General features: G+C 40.5%; 2 protein-coding genes across 4 annotated transcripts in view; one reads left to right on the forward strand and one right to left on the reverse strand.

Annotated features, from left to right (window-relative positions):
• LOC131138364 (gamma-aminobutyric acid receptor subunit beta-2-like) overlaps positions 1 to 15,841 on the reverse strand; it is a 213,119-nt gene that overhangs the window by 188,870 nt on the left and 8,408 nt on the right. The gene's annotated exons all lie outside the window — the stretch shown is intronic.
• The window catches only part of gabrg2 (gamma-aminobutyric acid type A receptor subunit gamma2), a 40,061-nt gene that overhangs the window by 17,558 nt on the left and 6,662 nt on the right, over positions 1 to 15,841 (forward strand). The window contains exons 7-9 of one of the 2 annotated variants that reach the window (XM_058087221.1): positions 11,488 to 11,640; positions 13,766 to 13,971; positions 15,031 to 15,054. In XM_058087221.1, the coding sequence (XP_057943204.1) occupies positions 11,488 to 11,640; positions 13,766 to 13,971; positions 15,031 to 15,054 (383 nt within the window). The remainder of the gene's footprint in view (positions 1 to 11,487; positions 11,641 to 13,765; positions 13,972 to 15,030; positions 15,055 to 15,841) is intronic. The other variant, XM_058087223.1, reaches the window with a different exon arrangement.

Here is a 15,841-nt window from a genome sequence, read left to right on the forward strand (position 1 = left end):
ATGTAAGTTATAATTCACATGCATTATTGCTGTATGTCCAATTTTGTGCTGGCATTGATAGTTATTTTTCACATATTATATTATATTATTACAACCCATATATTATTTTCACATATTTTTCAAATTCAGTGCAGCGCAGTTTTATCATTTCATATAAGATGTTTGAGGAGTTTGAGCTGAAAATTTTCCGCAATTTGGGTAGCTGCTTGTTATTTACAGTTGTTGGTGGGTCTTGCAGCTAAACCAGTTGAAGGTGATGGAGTATGTCACCTCCACACCTGACCCCAATTCTCAAGCGAAAGGAAGGCGATGCTCACACTAAATATCAACTTTTGACAATTGAGAATATACTTTATAATACACTTATTGCTAAAATGCCCTCCCTTTGGTATATACTGTAGCTACAAACAGCAGCGTTGCTATTGAATTGGTGAGGGAGTGTATATGCATACATAAATGTTGGGCCTACTTCAGTGTGTAACTCTAGTTGAGTTGAGCAGCACTCTTATGGGGGGCAATAAAGCTGTGTTTGGAGTGTAGGCTGAGAGGTTGATAGTGGCAATCCCTGTTAGATAATCCAATACAATATAATGGTGACATGCAAAAATGTGTAAATCATCCATTTTTATATGCATTTAGAACATTTAGAGCAACAAAAGTACTTGAAATAAGAGCTGTAAGTTGTTGTTTTTTTACATGTATTTCAAACTTCTCCCTCATATATATTTTTTTTTAATCAAAGCACTTCCAAGTGACATCATGAAAAAGGCAATCTGCGTAGGCGGATTAGATGCGGTGAAGACTTCGTAGCGTGCCTCTCTCTGATGTGGTTTGTTATTACCGCCGACAGCCAAATCGCCATCTGCTCTCTTGTCAGCGCAGAGAACTTTGACTGAGGTAGAGAGACCCTCTTTGGGTTTGGGTTTCTGACCTGCCTCCAGTTGGGTGAACGCAACATCTGTTAAAGAGACAGCCTGGCCATAGAGCACATCCTGCTGCAGAAATGTTTGAAAAAATGATGTGTTTGTGAGTTGAATGTCAAATAAGGTCGTTTTTCCATCGAAATCCAATATTAGAGTTTGAAGACTATTCCTATTTAGGACCTTAGAATAGGTGAGGTAAGGCAACTGGAAATAATGCGTGTAGACAGGGAGGCATGTGAATCTGACTAAGCCAGAGGAGCCCATTCCCTCTCTGTTGTCACGGTGCTACCTGTCGACATCCCAACTGTGATCTCATTTGTTGGATAACAAAATTGAGGCATGCTTAAAAGTAATATGATTTTATGACGGAAGGTGCGCTGGGGGATGACATGCCATCTGCTGCTGTTGATGGAGTGCTAGCTTTTAATAAAAGAGATGTCTGTTTATATTTGTCTGTCCTGCTCAGCCAGTGTCCAAAGGCTTGCTCCCTCAACATGTCAATTCACATCAACACTACCTGCCAGACTATACAGTATACTGCATTTACCAACACACACTTGCTTGTACACACTCAGGTTTGTCAGGGAAAACAAGCTGAAAGATAAGCGATACAGACAGGAAGCATAATGATAATATAATGCTGGAAAGGAAAGCAAATTACCCAACCTGTTTGATAGGAGAGGATTGTTTTGCCTGTCACTCATAGTGCCTGCACATTAGTAGAATAAATTATCTTGAAAAAAAAATAAACATAACATCGATGTGCTGGAGACTTTGTTGTCCGAGCAGAAAGGCTTTCCTGACTGCTTCTTTTGGTTGCTATTCTTCTTCCTGTTTGTTCCAGTGAGTGGAATGTTTTGATTTAAGCGAGACTTAAAATGGTTAATTTGCAAATGAATCACAAGGCCGTACATTTACATACTGTATGCATGGATTAAGATAAGCGTGTGATGAAATAATGCACGTTCTTATGCGCCTGTTTGTCTGCTCCTGATGTATGGAATAAAGCTATTCTTAGAGTGACCTTCCAAAAGCCATGATGGCGTGCAGCCCTTGTTGTCTGTGTGCGTACGCCTGTGTGATTCAGCTTGAGTGGAGAAAGCCCCGAGACACATCAGTGGCCCCGTCCCGATTACGGAGCTCCACAGTTTACAGATGATTCGTTGATGGGGGGGGCAAATTCGAAAGGGGAGGGGAAGGAAGCGGCATTGTGGTTGAAATGAACAAGCTCGGGAAAAACAGCACAACAAACCCATGAACGCACTAAGGGGGAATAAAAGCATTCCCCTTATAGCATGACCAAGCACATCCTTGTTCTATCTTTAGGCCCTTGTTGCTGCATATGGAGATGTAGACCTTAATCCGTGAAGACATACTTAAACAAGTACAATATTTACTGTTCTGCTGCAGCAAGATAAAGCCTCAACAACAAATGTATTCGCAAATGATGTGAAGCAGAGAGGGGGGTAGGATTAAATAAGCTCTGTTTCTTCCTACTCCTTTTCAGACATGTGGAATTGTAACACAAGTATTCCAATGTAACCTGTATGAATGCTTGCATCTTGGTGCCCAAGTCCTAGTAACAAAGTAATTTAGCATTGATTTATCTCTTTAAACTATCAATTTAGTCATTGACTTTGCAAGTGACAGATTCTGCCATGATGGGTAAAAGTGCACATATAAGCAGAATCGGGATTCAGAGTAACGCAGATTCTTTTCAGAAAAAAAATATTCCCGTCAACAGAAACAAGGCCGGTTGTCACCGGCTGCTTGGTTTAATTAAGAAAAGTGGCTCAAAGCAATAAAACACCAATAATTTGTTTTATTGTTACTTAGACTTTGCATTAGATATACAGTAAAACCTTGCTATAAAGTTAGGAGAAGCGTAGACATTACCGTGATGAGTCTATCCTGAAACTCATCAGAAAGTGTAAAAATGAGATGATACACTAAGTGTCTTGTGTTGCTTTAATTCAGTGTTAAGAACAGTGAATTAATGAGCGTAAAATGATGCTGCAGCTCTTTAATCAGACGGTGCTGGCCCAGGGTTTATTAAGAGAAAATAAGTTAAGGAATGCCCAAACAATCCATTGGGTGACACCACCAGTGCTCCCAATACTCACTGTACCATACATGTATGCATGCATGTTGACAATACAGAGGATCCCAGCATATTTCCAATTCACCATTTGCGACTCCACAAAATGGCGGTATCCTGTTATGTGTTTGGCTTTAGCTTCTACGGTTTGACTTTCTTAAATTCCTGTTTCAAAATTTGCAGCAAAGTGAAGGCAATTCAATATATGATCATAACACATTACTGGAATTACAACAGACAAGCAAGGTAAGGTAGAGGCACACACCAACCACTCTCTTATGGGACACAAAACGGCAGTTGTTAAGATACAGAGACCTCTGCCAGCTAATGACAGTTGTTGGAATCACCCACTTTAGGATTCCATGCCATTGACGCACCCAAAAACCAAAAATGGTTGTGTCTTGTATATTTGAAGGTTGAGGTATCTTTCAAACCTTCTCTGTCTCTCTTCTCTGACTCATCTGTTCAGATTATGACCATTTTTTTCAATCTGAGCCGAGTCTTGACTCTTTTATCAGGGTTCAGGGATAGTGCCCAGTTTGTGTTCAAGTGGGTGGTGTGAGTCAAAATGTAGGTACTGGTCAGGGTGTGTTGGTTTTCATGTTGGTAACCCCCGACATGGAGGACCTAGTTGTCTCCTATGTGGGCATCACAGTCCCCAAAAAGACAAGTCAATCTAGTGTACTGATAAAGCCTGTCCAGATGAGTGTCTGTGCTATTCGCTTGCTATGTTGAGAACCACTGTCCAAAGACAACCCGAACAGCCCAATTGACCAGAATCTATTAATACAATATTTATTATTGTCAGTGCCATCATTATTTAAGAGTACAGTTTTGTTTTTGTTATAAACTACAGGTGGCTATGGACTAAATTTCAACTACGGGGAACACATTTTGGGAGAATGTTGTTAACTGTTGTTTTCATTCAAATGTGTACTGGGGAGAATGATCTGTGTGGATGTAATTCGACTTCACATAGCTGATGTCTTGTTGTTCTTCCTAGACTGCTATAGTTCTGACCAAATAAACAGTACTCGGTTGCAACCAAGTAGAGAATATGTATTGTTTACAGACACAATCATTCCACACAGATATTATGTCAGTCAATTATTTTGTCCATCACCTAAACTGAGTCACAGTCTGAGGTGGGTCTGGTATATTTTTTTATACAGTTTGAAAGTAGACAAAACTGGATTTACAAGATTACACACCTTTGTTTTTGTGGATACTACCCCTGTGTCCTACTTTTTAATCCCCCTCTCTTCCCTCTAGCCTGTAATTAACACCATGAAAAAGGAAGTGGAAAAGAAAGAAAAAAAAAGATGCTCAGAGAAAATGAAAGCCCCGTTTAACTTTGCATTATATGTGGGATATCCATTTTTGCGTTCTTATTTGAACGACAGATCATCAAGCAAAGATTGAAACCAGTGTTTGCACTCTTCATCGTATTTTTTTTCCTCCAGTCTTTCTTCTCTGCTTTAACGACGCCAAACACGGCATGACTGCAGTTGCAACCCGAGCTTCAGAGGGATAAAACTAGGACACACACAAAATACATTGCCTCAGAAATGAAAATTATTTTGCGAGCGGATGGAAATATTGAGGTTGTTTTTTGGCGGGGGGGCGGAATGCTACTAGGCATGGATGGAGGTCATGTAACGTGGAGGACTTTAGGGTATTAAAAAAAACACCAAAAAAAGAGGTCAACTGTGCTGGAGATGCTGCTTTTGGAGATGTTTGTCTGTTATGTCGACTAGAATATGAAGTTTGCTAGCCTCCATAGTTATATTGTGATGATTATATACCTAAGAGACAAATTATGTACAATATTTTCCCATTGTATTTACCCACAAACCAACAGTATCTCACAAAGGTGCTTTTTGCTTATGAACAATCCATCTACTGAAAGAGGAATACTACAAACGCTTATATGTTTTAGAGTAGTCAGTGTACAGCATGTATACTAGTATAGATTTACTATCCACTGTGTTGTTTGTCTATATGTGCCCTGTGATTGTCTGGCGACCAGTCCAGGGTGTACCCCGCCTCTCGCCCGAAGACAGCTGGGATAGGCTCCAGCACCCCCGCGACCCTCGTGAGGATAATCAGTAGAAAATGAATGAATGAAAATTAGTCAATACACCGCCATTATTGTCGAAATGGCTGCCAACAAGTGAGCACCAAGATAATTGTCTATAGTCAAGCATGGTGGTGAAAGAGCCAAAGTTTGGGGCTGGCTGCATGAGTTATGCCGGGACTAGGGAGCTACGGTTCATTGAGAGAAACATGAATTCCAACTTACACTGTGACATGAAGCTGAAGATGGAGGGGATCAAGTGGCCAAGTATGTCTCCTCCAAACCTGAACCCCATTAAGCTCTTGAGTCTGGTGGATTCCAGACTCAAGAGGATTAAGGCAATGCTAGACAACAATGGTGCTAACACTAAAATAACATTCATTTTCGTATCAATGGAAGAATCTATACCGGTATATATTCAAAATATCGCCCAACCCTCATTTTCTTTGCTAAATGGTGCATGTTGAATACAGGAAGTGAACAAATGTATTAGCAATCAATGTAAAATGGAGAGGGGCGTAGGATTAATTAACTCTCCGTTTTCTTACGTGTCAAATTGTGAATTGAAACATGAAATATTCCAATGTAACTTATGCTTGTTTGAAATAAATTCAACCACACAGTCTGCCACTTTTAAGGTTTACTATATTACCTTTCTGTCATTGTGTTTCTTAAGTCCCTGCAGAATCAGCATGCGCAGGTCCTAAGTGGTGCATATTACCTGTCTAAAGCTTTAGATCGAGCGTGCCATGTTTTATCTCGCCACATTATGCTAATGCCCAGTCATAGATACCATAACATATCGGGACTGGAAAGGGGGGAGGATGGGGCGTTTATAAGCGGTAAGTTTTGCAAATTCAATTTCAAGTCATATAAGCTCGGATTGTGTTTACTAAGAGGATTAACCTGCCTTTATGCAAGTCTGCTGTTATCTGTACAGCTGTCTATAAGTTTCTGTGAGGGGAATACACCGTTAATATTTCACCCCAATTAGTGGACTTAAAGCACAAAGGGTATATTTATTTATTAGGTGTAATGCAATGAAAAATGGCTTTGTGGTTAATAAGACACTTAAAAAGCAACTCAAGTATAAAAAAGACTGCCAATTCACCGGTTTGGAGGTAATAGTCTACATGGAATATGACAGATGTGCCTACAGAGACGATAAACCAAGAATCCATTTCAAGTCAGCGACGTTTAGGCTCACCTATTTCTTTTACCATCTGCCCATACATCTTTTCAATGTCTTTATTTCTCTCATAAAGACCAATCTGTCGAGACATAAGAGGTCAAACGATGGTGTACAATTCCAAGTGTAAATTAGACGGGGCTATATCAAGAAAGTGAAGGATGGAGCATCGAATTTAAGAAGCGCTTACAGGTGTGAATGGCGGCTCTCCTTGTGTGCGTGAAAAATAAATAACTCTGCCATTTTTAGAAGAAGTGTACATTGATGTCAGCGTTCTCAATCTAATTGTGTCCTAGACTATGACTTTTAGTGCAATGTTATGACAAAAGTGGCAAGAACATCTTTTGGCACAATATCATCTTTGCCGTTTTTTGTTCGATGTCACATCTTAACACTTGCGTAACAGTTAAAAATACAATCCACGTAAATACTACAAATCTGCCGCCTATCTAATGGTGAGTAGTTTTTTTTTTATTTTAGTTTCATGTAATCTTACGATATCGTAGTTGAAAGTTGAACACATCTTCAGCAATCCTCCAACCACTTCCTTAATTGCCACAATTCCATCACGTTTTTTTTCCTTTTCCGGTGTATAAGCCACCATTATTTTTCATGATTTGAACCCTTGGGATTGGACTACAGTGATGTGGCTAATTTATGGCTAAAACCTACATTTCCTATGACGCTTAGAGCTTATGCTTAGCTTCAGAAAATTGTGATGTGAATGAGTTAAGTGGAAGCTAATATGACATGTTGAAGTGTTATGCAGTGATCTCTGACATCTTAATTTTGATCAAGTGTAAAATTACTACAGCTGTTTGGACTACTTGGACCACCAGGCGTCCATTATTACCAATTGGTTTCAAAAGGCTGGACTACTGCATGATGAAGACTCATGGCTTGAGACAAAGTGACGTGCATCAACAAAAGAAAGAGAGAGGCAGACAAAGTGTGTGACAAAGGAATTATGAGGCTATTCAATTATGTCACTGTAGAAGATGGTTATCTTGCACTTCAGTTTTATAGTGGTTAATTTACTTTTTGTACACTTGTATGACCGTTCCAGAAATTGTTGAAATGAAGACGCAGCAATCCTGTATTTGCACTTCCTATAATGCAACGATAATGTTCAAATGTGTGATACATCCTGTGGAACTTGTCTTTAGTCTTTGTACATTGTGCAAAGAATTGCCTGAAAAGTTTTTATGATTTTTTAGGAGGAAAATGTGTTTCCAAAATCAAATAGACATCTGATTGTGTTCAAAATTTACGGTTGTACATACACTTTACAACGTACAATCTCACTATGTTATAAAGTGTGCTGTTAGAAGATAAAAACAACAAAACATCATGGTCATGCCACCCACTGGCAGGTATAAAAATAGCTACTGCAGCCTGCGGAGGGGGTTAGAATCCAGTGCTATGGTAACTACTTCATCACTAAGACACTGCCGTTTGTCATGTCACCAAAATAAAAAAAAACAAAACACAATGAGCCAACATTGTGGCTAAGTATCGTTGACCTTGGCAAGTAGCCATGGCACGACGGCGGCCATTAGCAAGCCTCCTGTCTTTCAGTCAAACATGCACATTTGCACATTAGCATACGCTGTCACCTCTTATATCCAAGAGGACGCAGCCGCCTCACAGTGGATGGCCAGCATGTGCCTGAGGTGTCTGCTGCCCGTCCATATCTGCACCAATTTGCAGCCTGTCTGTCAGCAAAATGAGGATATGATATTCTCATGTGGCACCATTTTTTTCTGGTCAGCAATGCCAAGTTTCATTCCCAGTTGGCTGTTCCACACTAATGTATTCCGCTATCTGCCTTAGATAACATTTTTCATTCTGGTATAATAATTGAACAAATCTTTTATATATATATTATATATATATATTCAGTCCAGAAGAGTTATTGTTCCTTCCTACCACCCTGGCTCTGATTCTGGTAAATGTGTTGCCTCGGAGGCTTCCAACAATAAAGCGCTGATTTCTGATGAATGATCACGGCCGCCAAGTTTTTTATTGCTTTCTATAGATTACATCAGCTTGTAGTAAATCTGGGCTCTTCAATAAAAAAATAGTATGTTTGTGCTGGTGTCTGTATTTTTTTTTTGTGCGCACAGTTTGGGTCAGCAAATTTAGTTCCTTTATAGATAGAAAGTTCATTCATTCATTTTCTGCCGCTTATCCTCACGAGGGTCGCGGGGGGTGCTGGAGCCTATCCCAGCTGTCTTTGGGCAGAGATGGCCGAGGGTGTAGATAGAAAGTAATTGACTTAAAGCAATGTAATTAGTGAATTTTATTATCAGCGGTCATTAAAAAGTCAGATGACACGTGCACTCCAATGTGGAGGCTTTGTGGAGAAATTAGCACTTTAGATTGGATGATTATGAGCCAGATAGGGATGCAGCTGAAGATGTGGGCGGTGTTGTATACATGGGAAAGGCTGTGAGATCAGAGCATCACACACGACTGCTTCATTTTGTTCATTGTTGGTCAACTGAGTGCAAATTCAACCACGAATACGAGGGGGAGTTCGATTCTGAGAATTGTTCATTACGGTCTAGGCCTTGTGAAGATTGAGTAAGCACAACTGAAACTATAATTAACCAAAAATGCTGTACACAAATAATGTTTATATTTATTTTCTATGTACCGTATTTTCTTTGACGATAAGTCACACTTTTTTTTCATAGGTTGGCTGTTCCTGCGACTTATACTCCAGAGCGACTTATAAATGAAAAGGTGTTTATGTTACATAAACACTGGACACCTTTTCTGTTCATGTTTATTTTTTGTGTAGCTGAATAACCATTGTGCATATCTTACACCTATTCAGCCTGTTCTAGATTCTTTTATTGTTAGAACTTGCCTTCCAAGAGGACGCAATGTCTGTTTTGGTTAAGTAGTTTGTAAAATAAATTACCCGCAAAAAATGTGACTTATACACCAGTGTTTTTTTTTCTACCTAATTATGCATTTTCGGCCTTGTGCGACTTATACGTCGGAGCGACTTATAGTCCAGAAAATACGCTATATTCATTTTGAAAGTGGAAAACCACAGCATTTTGTATGATAAATCTACGACACTACCATTGCTATTTTTTTACAAGAACTTCCTGTGTATAAATAGTACAAAAACAAATAGTTTTTGGTCTTTGAGTTCAGCTCATGAAAAATGGGAGCAAAACAGTGTCGCATTTACACGTATTTTTGTTGAGTGTCGGACTATCCGCAAGAACAATCAATTTCTTTAGAGAACCAAAAACTGGCAAAATATCATCCGCACCAAGCTAGTGAGTTTTGAATCCATTCAGTTTTAAGTGCATTCAGGAAGTGATTAACCAACTAATGCATTATCCCGCTGGATATAATGGCAAGCAGGCTGATACTTATACATCAGCTTGCCACAGCGGAGGGCACAAGTCGATAACGCCTCCACAAAATGTCCTCTTTGCAAGTGCAAGCGGCCTGTAATGAAATTGGTGACTCGATGAAGGCGAGCGTACGGAGGCACGGTCCTCTCAGTCAGCCGTTGTTGGAAACACCATTGTTACTAGGAGTCAGCTTTGTGCTGCTGGGATACTCCGTATGTATTAACCAGCTTGGGTTCTAATGTAATGCTAGTAAAGAGGGAAATCTGAAGGACCCTTGAGTCCTGCCACACACCAGCGTGCATCAGCAGAAAGCACACATGCTGATATGAATAGTTAATGGCTATGCTGCAGGGGTCACTACACTTCATCAAATGATACCTTTAATGGCTGAGTGAACAGCGGTGAATGCTGGGACAGCTTCTGCACACTTGGTCCGCTTCCAGATGCTACAAGGACTCGCTGGCATCCGATGGCGGGCGAAAATAATAAACACAAACGGTCTCCTTCCTTTTGTCTGTCGCTCATTAGCGCGGAAACACACAGATGTCGGCTGCTTCGCGATAAACTGCGGTGCGCCCTTTCTCATGAGGAAAATTATTAGCCAGCTGTTTGTAGCCCAGCTGCAGCCAGTCTATTGCAAAGCGCCGCCAGCCACTGAACACACACACACACACACACAAATATAGCTGAGACAGAGGATGCTTGTGCCCTGCAGGTTACAAGCCATAGCGAGGGGCCAGCGGAGGTTTCAGACACTGTTAACAGTTTGATGTTAATCAATTAGCAGACGAGTGACTGAGCTGGCGGCCGACACTGAGCTGCCATTTAACTCAGGGAATCAGACAGACACAGACAGGTACACACTGGAAGTCTGATAAAGCACTAATACACTGACAAAGCTGGAAGGGGATAGCCGGAATACGTTTGGAATATTGGGTAACACTCTCTAGTTTGCGACACAGACGTTCCTGCCGCCTCCCTGCCTCTGTTCTTACGACCTTGCAGTGCTTTGTTGACCTTGTCCCCCATTCCGTTGCATAATAATTACTGTAGAATACATTTATACAAATAAAAAACCTCTTATTTCCATTATTTCTGCAAATAATTTTCAGCACCTCTGTCAATTGAACTAGCTAGAAATTAACCTTGTATTTGTTTGTCAGAGTAAAGCCCATAATTAAAAAAATCTATTCAGGCATGCAGAAGAACTTCCCTAATTTAGATATTCAGAGCAGTCCAAGATAGAACCATCTTGCTTGTATCAGCAGTGCTAACTTGACCTTTGACACAGCCGGACTTCCAAATTGGGTACCACTGTCACTCCTACTGAACTGATACAGTTCAGTTCATGATCGTCCAATTTGGAACAAAACACCCTGATCTGGTTTCTAGCATGTGGTGTGTGGGCAGCAACGTACCGCACGGATCAGCAATGTGGTACAAATTAGTTATTTTTGGCAGCCTTGACAACATTTGGAAAGAGTACGTTCCAAGCTTTTCATGTTTGGTGTAAACAGGGTTTGACATTCAACCTGGGAACTGGGACTGTGGGACTGGTGACAAGGGTGTTTACATGCGCTCAATCACTCTTTGCTCACTTATCATCATAGTGAAACACAAGGTTCCTTTAACTACACAGCATTGCGGATTTATTGTTTTGACTTGTTTAGTCTTTACCGTTGACAGCTGTTTGATTACAGTGCGATAAAACAACATTTAATAGACTGATTGTAGTGTAATGCGATATCTGTTCAGGACGGAACCACATTGTTTTATCAAATGAAACTGATATATTTATCCATCTTTGCTTCTTTTTCCAGGAGACTATGTGGTCCTGACGGTCTTCTTTGACCTGAGCAGGAGAATGGGCTACTTCACCATCCAGACCTACATCCCTTGCACTCTGATTGTTGTTCTCTCTTGGGTCTCATTCTGGATCAACAAGGATGCAGTGCCGGCCAGGACATCACTAGGTAAACAACAAGCTAAGACAAAATCTATTAAATTGGTAAACACTTTGGATCCATGAACGGTTATCCTCGTTATTCATGTGAAAAGTCTGCGGTGGTGGCATGACCTCATATTAAACAGAAGTCTACTTTGGTGTCCTCTTTTTTTCCTTCTCCCATCTTTCCTCCGCCTCTTCTTTCCCTCTGAGACCGGCTTAGGAATCTAGTCCATCTTGATTAGAAAACCCTCGCCTGGCGCATGTTTTCTCGCATGCCTTAATGAGACAGTCATTATGTAGTGCAGCTGCAAAGATGCTGGAATGCCGCCTCAGCACAATAGTAATAATAATAGACGTTGCTGCTTCAAGGAAAAAGGATACTGAACTTAAAAAAAAAAACGAGAGCAAAAGTTTAAATATCAACAAAACATGTCAGGCTTTGAACTTATTTAACCCCCAGGGGACGTCCCTGCGAGTTCATCTGTACTTTTCTCCTTGTCAGCTTTCTTCTGGACGCAAAAGGCTAGAAATCTTGACCTGGACTCTTGCGCAACGTGATCATTAGCCAGTGTAGCTTAATGTAAAACAATCCGCCCTCCTCCAACTTCACTGTTGTCATTACTCTGTCTGCCATTAAGCTCTAAAAATAGATTGTTGTTCTTGAGCTCCCGCCGACGATTTGCGGTGGAAATGCTAACACCGTCAAATCCCCTTGCTAAAATTACACCAAAAAAAAAAAAAAACAAATATCTTAATTTCCTTTTTGAAAGATTATACAGGCAGTACAAGCAGACAGGTGGTTAGGGAGTGGATTAATGCAGATGACATCATTCTTAATCCTTCAATGCCACCCAGAAATAAACCAATTCACTCACAATGCTAAATATTCATCTTGAGGCAGACGGATGTCTTTTGGTCCGCACCAAATAAAGACTCAAGTCAGCTCCCACTCAAACCTTCTTGTTTACACAAAGGTTGTTTTTGTTTACTTCTATTTGGAGTGCAGTATCAGAGATCATAGGAACACGTCGATGTGCTATCACCACGCCATTAGAGACATACAGGGAGGAAAGTTGCCAGATGGTGTTTATTGGGATATAGTGTCAGTGTTGGTGGTCAATGGCAGATGAACCATAAAGCATATGGATCACGGGAGTGGAAAACAGCTGCTCGCACCGCACTCTTGGGATCAAACTGTTAAGGGCTCATAATTAAACAGCCACCGTTAATCCTGTGTTTTTTGTTGTTGTTGCAATATTTCTACATTGCATTGCACTGACTTCCTTGTAAATTAATGTTTTAAAAGTTCATTTCTATTATGTCGGGTTGTAAGGGATTTATAAGCCGTGATCCTGATTTTTTTTTCGTACAATCAAGGTTTACAACCGCACTTGAATGTTACTGCAATTATGGTGCATTCCAGAAAACTGGGATATGATACATTTCTTACTGACTTATAAAGTGCACTGGGACACCGCTCAAAGAGTTTATATACACAAAGCAAAGGGTAGTCCTCAATACCAGGAAGTGAAGTTCAACTATGGGATATTCAATTCTCCTGCACTGTTGTGGTGAAAGTTTCTAACACTCACTTGTAGCTTTCAGCTTTCATTAGTTACCAAGTATCAGAATCAGAATCGCCAATATTGTCATTGTATTGCATACAACGGTGCATTTTGTAGAAGGTAAACATAAGAATAAGGAAAAGGATAAAAATAAAACAAGGAATAACAATATAAATATAAAAGTGCTGTTCAAAATAAGTGTAAATATATGTACATCAAAAACAATAGCCTATACAGTAACAAACTGTAGAATTGCAGTCAAAAACAATAACCTATACAGTAACGAGATGTAGAATTGCAGTAACCAAATGTGGAATTTCAGTAAACAAAATGTAGTATTGCACTTGGATGAATGAATTATTGCACATATTGCACGTAAGTCCAGTATTGCACGTTTGAAGCATTATTGTACATAACAGTGAGGTGTATGTATTAGTAGTGCAAAAATAAGTATGTTCATTTATGATTGTTCATTGCAGTGATGGCTTTGGGAAAGAAGTTGTCTCTGAGTCTGTTTGCCCGGTTCAAAGTATACAACAATCGTAAGACGTATTCTTCTCTGTTCATTGTGTCAATCAATATCAGGCATCACCACTGTGCTGACCATGACCACGCTGAGTACCATAGCCCGGAAGTCCCTCCCTAAAGTCTCCTACGTGACCGCCATGGACCTGTTTGTGTCCGTCTGCTTCATCTTCGTCTTTGCTGCGCTAATAGAATACGGCACGTTGCACTACTTTGTAAGCAACCGAAAACCCAGTGCCAAAAAGGACAAGAAGAAGAAAAACCCGGTGAGTTCCTTAAAAACAATATATAAGCTTGTCTTCTCTTATAGTTCCTGTGTGTTTTTCCAAGCTGTTTCCCAGTATTCGTTATATAGGTGAAAGTTCATTGATATACTCACTGACCCACTGCTTGAGTATTATAGTGAAGTTAATCCTCAGGAAAAAACTCTGCTTAGCATCCCTAAGGGAGCATCTTCCCGATCACTGTCACCTCGACTTACTCAACCAGAGAGGCCTTAAGCTCAAACAGTCACCAAATCCCCCCCACACATCTGTTACACGTGTAATTTAGACCCAGGTCACATGACCCTCATCTTCAGTCCATCACAACATCATGTAGCTTAGTTAGTATCCCCCTACCAAGGGGTTGGCTTTAAAGATAAAGTACTGCATTACTTTTACTGATTATTTGATGAATCATCAATTCATATGATAGCAATAAAACTAGGAGAATAGCACATGTTTGATAAGAAGAGACCATTTTTCAGATGGTCTGCCCCTTTTTGCCACGGCATGGTACCGACTTGGCTCAACAACCCTTGAGTGACGCTTTTCCATTACTAAAAGCAAGTACTACAAAGAATGATGAAATAGTACCTGCAAAATCACCAAATTTGAGGATACATGGCTTGAAATGACAAAAATAAACAGATTCTAATACGAGCTGACCCCCCTACCCTCCATTACTACGATATTACACTCCACAGTCTCAATTTAGCTGCAACAGTCAGTCATTCTCTGAATGGATAAAATGTGCTAAATGGAAACTGTACTGTGCTGTGGCAAAGCGACAGAGTATTTGTGTAGTATTTCTAGAGCAATGTACTGTATAAGTAACCATACACCCCCCACCCCTTCCCATGTGTTCTCATATTGTATGTCGCTCTACAGTATCTCCAACTCTTTCCATTCTGATTTAGGTGTAAAACTTGTAATTTTCATGCATTATCTTGTTTTGTTTTCATTTAAATTCTTGTTATTGACGTCTTGTTTTTTTTTTCTGTTTGTTGCTGTTAATTCTCTTATTCAATACCTCACATTCTTTGTTTCCTGTCCGGACAAAAGCTCCTCCGGCTCTTTTCCTCCAAGGTATAATATTGCCTGTGTCTGACTGCATGCGTCTGCTGCATTTTTTGGCTCTTTTGAGCCCTTAAGCACCTCACTTGCTTTACTGTCTGTTCTACAGCAAAATATGCCTCCTTTCAGTTCCCTGCCTTTTTTTTTATTGTACACCTCCTCATTTACTAAACAGGTTTGAGAAAAACAACATTAAAACGGTGTTGTCTGCTGTGCACAGTGCGGAGGCAGCCAGCCAGACATACTCAAGCTTTTTGTTTGGTTTACAATTCAAATAAACATCCCACTGATCCTGAACCCTGTGGAACATAGCAGTCCAGGCCCAGCGTGGAATGGTTCTGGCTCCCTCTGTCCTGTTTCACTCTTATTAACCACAGCGAGCGGCTGCAAAAACTTCCTACCCCAACACCCACCCCCCTTTCTCCCTCGTCCTGCCAGTGAAACTTTACCTCTGTGTTTGTTGGGCTTCTCAACCTGACACTTCCTACAGAGTCAGCAGAGCCTTAACAGACTGAAACAGACAACCCCTGCAGTGTGTTGACTCTAATTAGAGGTGCTTGTAACATGCCAACATCAGGTACGCCTGTAAGACCGAGACAGGAGCGACAACACTGATTCTGACAGACATCATATGGACAATGGTTTTGGATCACACCTCTTAATGATCACACCCATAAAAGTTCTTTTTATCTCAACCGATCCAGACTTTGCACCAAAGTACACCCCTCGTCAGACTCTCGGGATGTTGATAAGCAGTGGCCCTCTTGGATGACCTAGTGTCTCACCTCAGACGGAGGAC

The sequence above is a fragment of the Doryrhamphus excisus genome, chromosome 11, assembly GCF_030265055.1.
Source record: "Doryrhamphus excisus isolate RoL2022-K1 chromosome 11, RoL_Dexc_1.0, whole genome shotgun sequence".
Classification (NCBI taxonomy): domain Eukaryota; kingdom Metazoa; phylum Chordata; class Actinopteri; order Syngnathiformes; family Syngnathidae; genus Doryrhamphus; species Doryrhamphus excisus.